Source organism: Pagrus pagrus (assembly GCF_965226575.1).
Source record: "Pagrus pagrus genome assembly, chromosome: 12".
Classification (NCBI taxonomy): Eukaryota; Metazoa; Chordata; class Actinopteri; order Spariformes; family Sparidae; genus Pagrus; species Pagrus pagrus.
Window position 1 is genome coordinate 9,889,007 of NC_140196.1, and position 13,846 is coordinate 9,902,852.

The 13,846-nt window shown below is 42.6% G+C and overlaps 1 protein-coding gene across 2 annotated transcripts in view; it reads left to right on the forward strand.

The window, feature by feature from the left end:
• arhgap21b (Rho GTPase activating protein 21b) overlaps positions 1–13,453 on the forward strand; it is a 36,229-nt gene extending 22,776 nt beyond the window's left edge. For both annotated transcript variants that reach the window (XM_084369757.1, XM_084369758.1), the window contains 16 exons: positions 1,719–1,865; positions 2,202–2,304; positions 2,428–2,473; positions 3,240–3,365; positions 3,467–3,760; positions 4,742–4,803; positions 4,937–5,082; positions 5,175–5,317; positions 5,429–5,587; positions 5,718–5,796; positions 5,915–5,988; positions 6,090–6,179; positions 6,289–6,456; positions 7,214–7,319; positions 10,237–10,268; positions 10,385–13,453. In XM_084369757.1, the coding sequence (XP_084225883.1) occupies positions 1,719–1,865; positions 2,202–2,304; positions 2,428–2,473; positions 3,240–3,365; positions 3,467–3,760; positions 4,742–4,803; positions 4,937–5,082; positions 5,175–5,317; positions 5,429–5,587; positions 5,718–5,796; positions 5,915–5,988; positions 6,090–6,179; positions 6,289–6,456; positions 7,214–7,319; positions 10,237–10,268; positions 10,385–11,947 (3,338 nt within the window). In that variant the 3' untranslated portion in view covers positions 11,948–13,453. The remainder of the gene's footprint in view (positions 1–1,718; positions 1,866–2,201; positions 2,305–2,427; positions 2,474–3,239; positions 3,366–3,466; positions 3,761–4,741; positions 4,804–4,936; positions 5,083–5,174; positions 5,318–5,428; positions 5,588–5,717; positions 5,797–5,914; positions 5,989–6,089; positions 6,180–6,288; positions 6,457–7,213; positions 7,320–10,236; positions 10,269–10,384) is intronic.
• Positions 13,454–13,846: the final 393 nt, after the last annotated feature.

Consider the following 13,846-nt stretch of genomic DNA (forward strand, 5'->3'; position numbering starts at 1 on the left):
TTTTACATGTATTTACTAACATTATTATGAGCCGGGATAAAATTTCTAAACAGATGTTTACAAAGCAAATCGCCAACATCTAATTCGCCCCACATGACCACTCTGTCTGGCAAAATATGGTTGATAATATGCAGTGGAGTTTTTACTTTACCAATGACGGACATGGCAGATTCACACAGGATTAAAATCACAGACGACTTCCGCAATTATTACAAATGACTAGAGATCTCCAGGTAATAGTCTTGTGCAAACAGGGCTTAATTTTGTCCACCCCATTTATATAGATAGGGATGGGCAGGAGGAATGGCTTTTTTATGTAAACTTGTTTAGAAGTGTAAGTTTATTAGAGTTCATTTCTTATTACTCCAAGTCATGTGGACCCACTTCCCTCTGCAGTGCTAAAATAAAAGTTATTGCTCTTGAATTAAGGGAACATGTGACAGTTTTCAGTTGCATGTGCAGAGCATCTGAGGTCACTACACTTTTGGCTTACAAACAGTGTTTCTGCCGTTCAGTGGTCCTTGTAACGTTGGTTGTAAAGGCGGCCTGACAGGCCAGGTGCAGACAAAGCAGGCAGTGACAGTGGTGATGCCGCAACACCACCATTCTGGGACTGGTGCCCCGGCCCAGGAGAACAGTGCCTTGATTGTGTAAGCCGCTCGGCCTCCATCAATAGCCTGTTTGAAAGCCCACTGGTCCAGGACTTAGTCCAATCCATCGCTTTTTTTTAGGTAATCTACAGGCAGGTCATATCTTTTATCTTATATCTTCCCTAGATGGTCACGCTGTGGTTTTATTTTTTATTTTTGCAGTAAATATTGAGTCTGGCCATGGATATTTGTAGCTATGCAGTCTAATTTTGGATACACTTGCAGTAGCAGTGTGTCCAAGTCTTTTGGAGTAATGTTGTACTGGAGTCCTTCATGATGATGCTGGTGAACAGTTTGAGCCTGGGGCAGAAATCTTCCAGTGTTGCTGTAGCAAGCTGCCTGGTGTAGGACCTGTCAGGACTGTGAGCGTTTTACCAGCAGCTGAAGAGAGGGTTGTTCTGATCATTGTGCCTTATGTGTGCATCATATGCAAAAGACCACTGTGTGCATTTAAGTTTAGGTTTGTCATGGACTTTTATGTATGCAGAGTTTACTGAAAGAGACTGTTCATCTCTAAGAGAGAGTTGACAAAAATTGAAGTAGTTTCTACTAAATGAGGTTTATCAGTGATGGGCAGGACCTCAGTAAGGTAGCCTGACGGACCTTTATGTGGAGATTGTGACATCCTTTTCCTTTGCCCCGTTTCAAAGTTGGGTACAGGCTAGAACTAGGACAGTTCCTTTTAAATTTAGCACCAAAAGCCCCTCGGCTGCAGAGAGCAGCTTTGTACTCAGAGCTGTTTCAGGCTTGAAGTGCCAGGAGTGGGCCGTACAGTACTCATGAGTTAAGAACTTCCTTCTCTCTCTCAGAAAGCATGTCAGAAGATGATCTGTTATGAATCTCAGCTGTGGTGAGGCATGTTAGCCATGTGAGTCACAGGAAGACTGTTTTAATTTTTTCCTAAATCCCACAGATGATTATAGTTAATGAAGTTGCCTTTGATATACAGATGGTAAAGACAAATGTTGAGCAGGCTTGCATTCTTCCAGTTGGAGACATAATATGCAAATAGAACAACAGATGTATTTCATCTCTGTGCTGACACTGAACGTTGTATTGTCATCATAGATGAGCCAATCAGTCCCAGTGTCGACCGCAACGCTGCTCCTATTCCACCCTCCGCTGTGATATCTGTTGCACCATCCATAATGACAGGTCCCTCCAGCCCTGACTCACCGTGCCCTCCCATTCGTCGTCAGCTGTCACATGACCAAGGTAAACGACATTTGGTTGGTTGAATGATGTATATGTCAGTCAGAGCTTGTCTCTAAAGAATTATTCTATTTTTCCATGATATAGCCTTATTGATTACACACCTAGTTTAGTTATCATGGATTGATTTTCTTTCAGTCGACTATTCAACTAATCATTTTAACACTAACTTTTGAAATTTTCGGTGTAGTGTTTAGTTAATCCTGAAGTTCATCTATTTACATGCTCAGTAAATACAAGTGAATCACCTTAACCCAGCACAGTGTTGTTGAAATGTTATAGTTTCACTGAAGCGCCAAACCTGCATCCTCCAAACTAATTTTTTTCATCCCTGTATAGAGTCACTGAGAAGTGCTTTGTTGGAGTCTGATACAGCCAGTAAAACAGAGCGGTCCAAGTCCTATGATGAGGGTCTGGATAACTATCAGGAGGAAGGCAGAGGGTGAGTGCATATTAGGACTAGGTCATTCTTTTATTCTTTAACATTTGCATTGAGTTGTGAATTAGTCCAACCTCGTCTCTGACTTGAAATATGTCCGTCTCTGTTGTTCTTCAATTTCTTTAGAAGATCTTCAAATAAGCATATGCCGAGTTTCAGGGGCCTGAGAAAGGTGAGGAACTAAGGAATTACACGCAGAATGCCAGATTGATGTTATCTTTTTTTCTTTTTCATTTTTCTTTCCAGCTTTCACCCTGTTATCCTGTTTTGTTTTCTGACAGTGGCTCCATTTTACCTGGCATTAAAATACACTTGGAATGACCAGATAGTAATTTATTTACACGTGTGCAAATAGAAATCCATGTGTAACTACTTTCGATTTAAGTAACATTTGATGAGACAACAATCTGAGTAGATGGTCTACCCCAAATTTCACAGAAACCTTGAGGCTAACGGACAGAGAAATGGGATCCAGTTTTTGAGAAAAACTGAGGACGTAACCATTACTATACCAACGAAAACTAGAGCTAAAAACCTCCTGATCCCTATTTTTACAAATCTAAATTTAATGAATCTTCGTCTCATGTTGTTTGGTGCAAAATGACACAATTACACAACCTACAGATCCAATGAATTTAAAGTAGTCATTTTAATCTATTTGACATGGTATGTGACATACTATATTATGGATGTAGTCAGGCAGGGTTTGATGCTCTCTCAATTTACCTTCACTGGCTTCCTTGTGAAGTGTTTTGAGACATAGATGTTTTAGATATTGGGATGTCTTGGTGACCATGTAACTGTGAGATCCCCAGTTAGAATCTACTCAAAGATCCTTGTTGCATGTCAGTTTCTTCTCTCACTTTCCTCATGCTTCATGTCACACTCCACTGTCAGCTATTAATGCCAAACAATGTGTCATGAATTCACACTTGCAGGCTCTGGATGGGCATAAATCTTCTGGGGATTCTGGATCTCGAAGGGATTCTTCTTCGGGTATCTTTGCAGATTCTTCCAAAGAAGGTTATCTCAATTTTAGGCAACTTACTACAGATAAAAACAAGGTATGCCTGCACACTTGTGTATTCGTTTAACAGCCATATACGTCACTAATGTTATGATGTTTAAGTATTTCTCTTTCTCTCTTGTCTCTCTGCCTCTGTAGCGTGGAGGAATGAAATCATGGAAGCAGATGTACGCTGTTCTACAAGGTCACACCCTCACTCTCTTCAAAGACAGGAAAGATGCACAATCTCATGCCTCCACGCAATCCGACGAGGAGCCGCCGCAAATCAGCATCAAGGCCTGTCTGATTGACATCTCCTATAGCGACACAAGGCGCAAGAACGTGCTGCGACTCACCACCTCAGACTGCGAGTATTTATTCCAGGCAGAAGGGAGGGACGAAATGCTGACCTGGATCCGAGTCATTCAGGAAAACAGTAACCCAGATGAAGAGGTGTGTTCTTGCAAGACTCATGTAGCGTTGCCAAGTTGTTAGGATCTCTTGTAGCCTCACGTCTAGCTAAAATAATGCGGTCTGGAAAATTTTAACAAAGCGTAGCACTGTTGGTTGTTTAGGGTTACAGGAAAAACAAACAAGTTTAGACCAGACTTCACTAGAGGTTTGAAAGAAATTAGGAGCACACCCGTCGGGTTCACAACAAAGCGAAACAAAGTTAGTCTTTGAGTAAAACACAATAAAGGCGTCGGGAAGATGAAGAGGATTACAGGCTTTATTTATGAAATGCCTAAGAGGTCTGGCAGCACATAATTAGGTAAGATTAGAAATGTTTTATAAAAAAAGTAGCACCTATTTTGACACACTTGGAGTTATAGTGGTGAAACTGCCCATTGAGACTGCCCCTATTACCAACATAAACCAGTTTGACCACAGATCAAAACATTAAATCAAATCTGTAACGCAGAAATATTTGTGTTCTGTAATCCAGGCCTTTTTCAATTTTATTTTGTCACTTTGTCATGCTTTGAGTTATTAGACTGTATAGGCAGAGTTATCTTCCTTGGATAAATTGGATAAAGTTGAAGCTCTTCTATTCTTTCTTGGGTTCAGAGGATGAGGGACTCCGACCACAAACTACTTCACTTGTGACATTTGTACAGTCATTGTCTGCAGTTTATCTTCAGTATGTCATCCAGTCTGTCAAGTGAATGTTTGTATTATATTATATCCCAGGTTTAGATGTGCAGTATTTATAACATATATCATGTATTATGCATGAATTATAATGTATAATGACTGGGAAGGCCCTTTTAGTGATTTGATATTGCCTGTAAACTCAACAAAGTAGTTCTCCAAACAATTATGTTCAATCATATTAAATATAAAAATCTAAATCAACTTGCTTGTAATGAAGAAGAAACTTAGTTATAACTGTATTTAATGACCATCCTTAATGTGTTTCTGCCGCCATCACAGAATGCTGCTGTAACAAGTCAGGACTTGATCAGTCGAAAGATCAAAGAGTACAACATGATCAGGTATGCAGGACTCCACATCGCCCCTTGAGGATCCGTCAAAGTACCTGACCACTCATCTACCCATTTTATAGTATGCAAACTTACTGTTAATATTTCTGTGTATGTGTTTTTTTTTGCTCTTTGTCTGGATCAGCGCTCCCAGCAGCAGGTCTGAACCGTCCCCCAAAACCTCCCGCCAGTCCCTCAGCATCAAACAAGCCTTCCTGGGAGGTAAAGCAGACGGCAGGGGCCACAGTCCTCATTCACCCAAAACAGGAGAGGACCGGAGGGCGCCGAAAGGTAATGACAATAATTCCATTTAGTGTAATCAGAGGGCATTTCTGACATTACATGGCTATTTTATGTCCTCTTGTGTGTGTTTACTCTGTCAGATGACTCCAGTCCACCACGAGACAGAGGTGCTTGGAAAATTGGCATCGCAGGGATCATGAGGAAGCCCTTTGAAAAAAAGACTCCAGCTGGGGTCACGTTTGGGGTGCGGCTTGATGACTGTCCAGCTGCACAGACAAACAGGGTGAGTCTGAGGAAATGAAAAACAAATCTCACGATGCAGGCCGTGTATTAAAAATATGACATCAGTCATATGTCACATGTAACATCTTCCTGCTGGTTGTGTGCTGTGCAGTTTGTTCCTCTGATCGTGGAAGTGTGCTGTAACGTGGTGGAGGAGAGAGGTCTGGAGTACACGGGAATCTACAGAGTCCCTGGGAACAACGCTGCCATCTCCAGCATGCAGGAGGAGCTCAACAGTAAAGGCATGAATGACATCGACATCCAGGAAGACGTGAGTGACTGACAGATTGGTTGCACAGTACAGTGTGCCGCTTTGCTGACAACATCATTCAGCAGTGACAGATTTACACTGTGAGGAGTGCTTTAACGTAATGCTCCAACAATCTCTCACTTCTCTGCAGAAATGGCGGGACCTCAATGTCATCAGTAGTTTACTGAAGTCCTTTTTCCGAAAACTTCCTGACCCTCTGTTTACAAATGGTGAGATCTTGTAACATCATTGAAAGTCAACAAGAAAAACACTGGAACAGTGTTGGATTTTCTGTCAGATTGCTCCTTTTTGCAGCTCACAGTGAGGGTTTTCCTGCTCTCTTCACAGAAAAGTATGCTGATTTTATTGAAGCCAACAGAACAGAAGACTCAGTGGAGAGATTAAAAGAGCTCAAGAGGCTGGTGAGTGAAAAATCTAATATGAGCAGCATTTAATTGAATGGCATTACATTAAGCAAACCATTAATCCTGAGACTCTCTCCCCTTTTTGTCAATTCTTGCAGATCCATGAATTACCTGATCATCACTTTGAAACTCTGAAATACCTTTGTGCTCACCTTAAGAAGGTTTCTGACAACTGTGAAAAGAACAAGGTACGACCGTTAACAGGATCTGTCAGCGTTAATGTCATTAGTTTAACACCCTCCAATCCTTCGGGGATTATGTCATTAAAGCTGATTCGTCCTAACCTCATCTATTTAGATGGAGCCTCGTAATCTGGCGATCGTGTTTGGTCCTACGCTCGTCAGAACCTCTGAGGACAACATGGCCAACATGGTCAATCACATGCCGGACCAGTGCAAGATAGTTGAGAACCTTATCCAGCAGTACGACTGGTTCTTCACTGATGACTGTGATGACGACCCTGTTGTATGTGGCAATTCATTTGTTTTCGTTTTTCTTTTGTTAGAAACAACAAGTTTACCTAATTTCATTCTGTTCTCTTTATAAACATGGGTATTTAAAACTGCATTAATGAATAATTGTACACGTCATGGCTCAAATGACTCACAGAACATTATCACAACATTGAACAAATGAGGTGTCCAGAGCCAGTTACTAATTATTAAATTGAAAGGCAACTATTTTAATAATCAACTAATTATGTTGAGTCTTTAAAAAAAAGAAAATGTGAATCTTAAATGTGAATATGAATATAAGGGTGTCATCTCAGGCTTTGGGTAACACTGATTTTCACCATTTATTTGACAGTTTATAAACTAAACAACTCATCGACTGAGAAAATAATTAGCAATGTAAATAAACGCTGGTTACAACAACTTTATTATTTGGTTCAGTTTCATTGCTTTAAGCTGCAGCAGGCAGCAATTGTTAGCTTAAAAAGCTCTGATTAAGCCAGTGTACACTACCTGCCCTGCACCAAACTGCAGACAGAGTTGGCGACCAGCTGATGAACAGAGCGGAGCATTTTGCATCTTAAGAACCAGATATTTCTCTCATGAATTGGAGATAATCGCTTCAGGAATTCAATTAATGCAGTTTTAAATAAAATGCATCTCCTTCATTTATGGTGGTTGTTTATCTATTTTTCCATTTATGTTTTGTGTTCAGTCTTTTATCTCCTCTTTGTCTCTCTTTTTTTGTCCTTGTGTGTACTGTCCTCCAGACCACAGCTGAGCAGGAGAGCACAGTGCAGTCTCAGCCTGTGCCCAATATCGACCACCTGCTCTCAAACATCGGACGGTGCGCACCGTCACCGGGCGAAGTCTCAGGTAAATCTGAAAAAGTTTTCTCTTAGGAGCAGCATCCAGCATTACCACAGCAAATACATTATCATGGCAGCAATAATAGATTTCATAAATAGTTGATAAAACTGTTAAATATTTGTGCTAAAGGCTTATTGTAAGATTGAATGTTAGCAGTGTGTCAATTTTAATTGCTAAGACAATGAACATCATGTCTATTTGCCATAACTTTAAATGCTTTGAGCAAAAAGAAGCCTAATAAGTTTTATTTGTGTTTATGTTAATGGCGGCTTTTTCAACAATTATTCAATTAATATATTTTGTGGTTAAACCATTGGAAATTTGTTGAAAAATACCTTGCAGTATGTAGAGCTTTGTTTTTATTAATTTATTCATTTTGGATAAAAGTCTTGTTTTGTTTCAATGTTTCGTTTTTTTTGCCCAAAGAGATAAAATTGTCCTCAAGTTTTATTTCCGTTCATTTGTTTGCTTTACTCTTTATTTCCTCTGGCTCAAGTCATTTTTTCTCCCTGTGCTTTTACCTGTGTTGAGACGACGACTCCTTTTCTTTCAGTTCTTTTCTTCCCCTCCTCCTCGTCTCTCACACAATCCCGGCATGTTCTTTCCCAAAGAAAATCTTAACAGACAAAAAAGAAACGATGGAAGTTTTAACCCTTCTGACCTCTGCCCTTCTGTGTGTAGTGTGTTGTTTTTCTCCCTTATCCCTGTCCAGCACTCACACATTACCCAATCTTGACACAGGCCAAGTGGGCGGCGTCTATCACTCGATGATGTCACTGATGGACTCTGTTTTGTCAGTGATGGACAGCTGGGACTGTAGGAAGAAGGACGAGTGTTGTGCCCAGTGTAGCTGCCTAGTCTGCAGAAACCCGCAGCTCTTTTAAATTTGGGCGAAAGGAGGAAAAAAGATAAAAAAGAAAGAAAGAGAAGTCGATGTTTGTCATTTTTCCTGTGGTGTGCACGTCTCATATATAAACCAATACCCTAAATTGAGGGGATACAGAGCGATGCTGCTGTACTTTCTCTGAAAGCCCTTCTGCTGTCTCTTGTTGTCTCTAAAGCTGATCGCAAGGACAAGTAGCATGGTACGGTTAACCTCTCCGGTCATGTGGCATAATCTGTCATGATGTCTGAGGGGTGGGGTCGTAGTGGTGGGACTGAGCTGGATGTTCCCCCAGCACACATGCGTTTACACTCAAATACAACCAACACATACAACTACGTGTTAATACTACGTATTGATTCAAGACTTAATGGCTTGTTGACAAGCAGTCACAGAGCAGTGGATGGAACATGTAGATGTAGTGGTATTTGCCGGGACAGGAAGGTTTTTTTTTTTGTTTCAGGTGCTTCCTCCTGTGTCTTTTTGTTTGATGTGTTGTCTGTGATGTCCTTATTACAAGATCTTTGTCCTCATTCAACATTAGAAACATCACATACTTCCACATCTCCCGCTATTACATGATGTAGAACGCCTACATCCATCACTAACATGTTCCTCACACTGTCTCCCTACCCAACCCTGCGCTACACACTGACACACACACATTTGGAACCTACGTTAGATCATTAATAGCCCGTTTCCACCGCAGGAACTCTTTCAGGGGTCCTTCAGGAACTCAAGAACGTTGTATTCATTTTGAAAGAGCATCTAATACTCCTGGGCAAGGGCAGTGCACAATGTCACTGATTTGTCACCCTTGCTGCTCATAAGATTACTTGCAGCTTTATTCAAACAGTAAGCAAGCACTTGATCCCACTGGAGGAATATTAAGATGAGTCGGACTAACAGTAAGAGTGAATGATGTTGATCATCTTGTTAAAATGCAATGTTCTGCAGAGAAAACCTTGGCCCTGACATTCATGTAGATGCCACTTGACATGCACCAGCCAAGGTTTCCCAGCAGAACATTGCAATGTAATGAGCTCATCAATGTTATCGCTTAACATGCCAGTCCTTTTGGTGTTGCAGCTGATTGCTGTTTAACTGTTATAGTCTCCTTTGCAACCATTCATTATATCCATTTAAATACAAGCAACAACATGATAGATTGTATCTCAAATGTTATTATGGATTTTAATCCATTAATGGATGAATCTTTAGGGTTTTTCAGACGTGGTGGAAATGCATTAAAGAGGACATTCAGTTCCTGAGTTTTGTTCTTGCGGTTCCTGTAACTATCTGGTCGAAATGGGCTATTGGTCTGCTTATCTTTGTTTGCTCCAGTTTGCGTGTTTTCCTCTTTTTGTAAAGTGAGATAAGGAAGTTTTATGAACTTTGTTTTGCCTTTTATTTTGTTCAGAACGACACATTAAAGAGCCCCCACAGGAGTTAATCTAGCTCGGAGTAAGAGAAACCTCTCCATTATACTAAGGCTTGCCTGCGCCAGCTGTATCGACCACGACACACACTCACTGATCTGTTCAGCTCAGGCCCCTTAAGTCTCTCAGTCAGAGCAAACCTCATCACTCCCTCTCCTCTGTGATGTCTTGAGTTGGGAAAGAATGCCTACAGCTGGTTGGTGGCTACATGTGATGCTCTGTGACTGACGTGTTTGTCCGTGATGTGCCGTCGTTTCCATCGATACATGAGCATGAGCCGCTTTCTGTGTCTTGGTTAACCGCTGGGTTTTCACTTCACTTCCTTTCCTCACATCCTTCATCTCAGGCCTCTTCTGATGCTTTCTACACTTTTCCATATAGTGCTTAGTGTGGTTACTTGTCCTGCTGTCTCTCTCTCTCTGAGCCGAAAATGTGTCATCTGCTTCCATTCAGCCGCTCTCATTATACTCGTCATGTGTGCCAGTTTCACTCTGAACAAACTTTTAATCTGCCTTTTCTCTTTCTTTTTCTTGTTGACTGTTTTTTAGCGAGTCAGAGGGTTGGCAGACTTGTACTAATGATACTCTTCTTTTTAATACAGATTCAGCATGTAGTGACTCCTCCAAATCAAAGGTAATGTCCTCCTCACTTCCTCATGTTTCACACAAATCCCTCAGTCCTTTGTCTTTGCTGTTTTTATATTCACAAGTCTTGTTTTGACGATGCTGTTTTTTGTTCTGTATCCGCAGGGCTTGTGGGGGTCAGGGAAGGATCAGTGTAGCAAAGAGATGCTGCGCTCCTCCTTCTTCGCCAGCCGCAAGCGTAAGAAGCCCAAGGACAAAGCTCATCCCAGCAGTTCAGACGATGACCTGGACGCTGTGTTCCCTAAGAAGGAGCTCCCAGAGGAGAGCCAGCAGCACCCTCTGTGGTCCCCAGACAGCCGGACCGAGGAGGAGGGGGAGACGGATGAAGCCAGTGAGAAAGAGAAGCACAGGAACAGCTCAGAGGAACAGCTCAACACACCCAACAGGAAAGAGTCTCTCTCTTGCAGCCTGACATCACAGCCCTCTCCCTCCCTGCCTACAGAACACATTTCCTCTGCCCTTCGAGCCGGCTCACCCTACGCCTCGCCCTCCCATTCCCCGAACCTCAGCTACCGCATGCCGATAGCTCACCAGTCCTCTCTGTCAGACCCGCCTTCCAACTACGACGACACGGTGTCCGACCTCGGTACGATGAACAGCACCAGCTCTCAGGCGTCGGTGCCCAGAATGAGGCGAGGCAGGATGGTGGCTCCAGAGGCGGGACCGAGCGGGCTGGGTGCAGAGGTTTGCTCCATCACCTCCGACTACTCTACCACCTCCTCCATGACGTTCCTGACTGGAGCTGAGCTCAACACTCTCAGTCCTGAAGTGCAGTCTGTGGCAGAAAGCAGGGGAGGAGACGACGCTGACGATGAGAGGAGCGAGCTGATCAGCGAGGGAAGGCCGATGGAGACGGACAGTGAAAGCGACCTGTCGGTGTTTACAGTCGGAAAAGCGGAACAGCGTGACCTTCAGGAAGCTCCTCGGCCCCTCCCCTCACACAGACTCATTGAGTGTGATACGCTTTCCAGAAAGAAAGCTGCTCAACAGAAACACAACAGCGAGTCTTCACTGGAAGGAGCGTGGAGCGATAAAGATTCCAACCGGCTGTCACGTGTGTTGGGGTCGGTCAAAGGGCGCTCCACAGGCAGCCTCAGCTCCTCATCTCGTAGCGAGTTAGATAAGGCTGAGCCAGCGTGGAAGCTGAAGATCACCGACAGACTGAAGGTGCGTCTGCGAATGTCTGTGGATGACATGTTTGGCGTGGGCAGCCAGAGGAGCCGGTCCCCGGAGGGCCGCAGCAAGAAGAAGAACATCAGACGCAGGCACACCATGGGCGGTCAGAGGGACTTTGCCGAGCTGTCCGTTTTGGGAGACTGGCAGGTCGGTATCGGTTCAGGCTCTCGCTCTGAGCTGTCTGCTGTGGACCAGCTGAAGCCCAAGTGCAGCTCTCAAGACTTCTCCATCAGGGACTGGATTGCCCGTGAGCGCCATCGCACCAGCAATCCCGAGGTCAGCCTGGACCTCTCTGATCAGCAGGAGGCGCTCTGCAGAGCAAGCTCCCAGAACCTCGGCGCCTCGTCCTCGTCTGAACTCCCACATCGGGCAGCGGAGGTGCTGAACGGGGACGTCCCCCAGAGCAAGAATCTGAGCCTTTCGGCCACCGCTCACCCACATAAACTCACGAGTTCCCAGGTGGTCCATTCGCGCTTCTATCAGTACCTGTGAGGAGTGTTGGACGTGCGTGACTGTGTATGTTCTCGTCTGTGAGATGTGTACCTACTTGGGAGTCTGTCAGTGTAATGTTTGTTGTGTGACCAATGTTCGTGAATGGGCATGTTGTACAAAAATTGTCTGGAGTGTGTGCGTCTGTAACTGTGTGTGTGCTTGTGAAAAGAGAATTACTGCACACAGGGATCGTTGATCTTGCTCATGTAGAAGCATGAAACAAAATCGTGTTTATACCTTTTAAATTTCTTTTTTTTTTTTTTTAATGACAAATGACTTTGGGATGGCTGAGCAGGAGGATTTCCTCCCTCCTAATACAAATCCCTGTTATGCTGAAGACTGAGAGGACCTGTGGCTCGAGAAACGATGAGCTTGTGAAGTCTGCGCAAGGAAGTGTGAACTATGACACTCGAGTTGAGTTTTAGTAAAGTGGCTTTAAGGATGAACTGACTTTTAGAATGAATAGGAAGTAGTTAAAGAGATTTTTAGTATTGCAAAGGAACTATTTTTGTGTAAAGAAAGTTACGATGTTCGGAGTCAGTGAGTCTCTCAGTAACCAAATGAAGAATGTACAGACGTGCTTGCTGTAATACTGACTAAAAGCTTTAGATGCTTGTGTTTCACTCTAAAGTGTACATATCCCTATTTTTCTGTGTACTTGAATTGTGTTTTTGGTACAGCCTGCGTGTGTGGACCGCCTACAAGCCGTCTGCTGTCAAAGGGGCCTTTCCAAAGGTACAAAGGTGACGAGGAGACACTGGACTTATGCAAAATGGAAACATAGTTCTTATTCATCCCGGTTATGTGGTTTTAAGGAGCAGTGAACAACATCCCTCTGATGCAAGTGTTATGTTTTAGTGTTCGTGGTTCACACATCTGTCTGGCAGCATGAGGAAGAATAAGTTTGAAGAAAAAAAAAAAGAAAATGGGTAATCAGATCAGAATATCATGTTTCTTCTCAATAGGAAGTGCCTCACAACGAAATGTTAAGGGTGCCATATTGTCTTTGATGAGACACGAAGATGTTACTGTGAATGACATTTTTACCGTCGATTCTCAGTCATTCTCCAGGTTTCTGTAACAAAATGCCGAGCTTCCATTCCTGAGGCATTCCACTCTGGTCTTAACATGTTTTATACGCATTTTTTGTTCTCTCCTGTTTTTTCATTTTTTGATTTTAACAGAACTTGAATTTTAAATATTCCTTGTAAAATAAGTAACTTAAATGTACATATAAATGCCATGTTTTAGCTGCTTTACTTTTCATTTCCATCAGTTGGCAGGATTCAGTACAGTATTGTGAGTTGATGAAGATGATGATGATGATGATGATGATGCTCGTGGCCTGTGTGGGTGTTGTGTTTGGTACTTCTCTGTGTGGAGAGGTCCCTGCATGAGGAAACACTTCATTGAGCTGGAGCGTTTGTACCAATGCTGTGTTCCTCTGATTGTTAGAGGGGTGTGCACAGACTCCTGAAACACTGGAAATAAATTTTGTCAATGGCAGATGGTTGTTTTATTTCTTTTTTTTACTGAATCACAAGAGTATTTCTAACAAAGAAAGTCTTTAATCGCTTAAATCTTCTTTCTAAATTGAATATCTACATCAAATTTAGTGTTGAAATTTAAGCCTTAAGAAGTTTTGTTATCTTTTAATATTGGATCTAATGTGATTTAATGTGGCTTTTTGACACTGTATTTTATGTTTAATATAAATTTATTGATCAGTTTTCACTGATTATATCCAAAAAGACGGATCACATCTTTTTTGGTGTAAATCTGTGAAACATGAAACATGGGTTGAAGGTTTTCCAGGTACTTGAACCAGAGTTTCTCAGATCTGGAGTTGCGGTGTTTGGTTTTCACCAATCCCATTTGAGCAACCTGATGTTTAAAAAA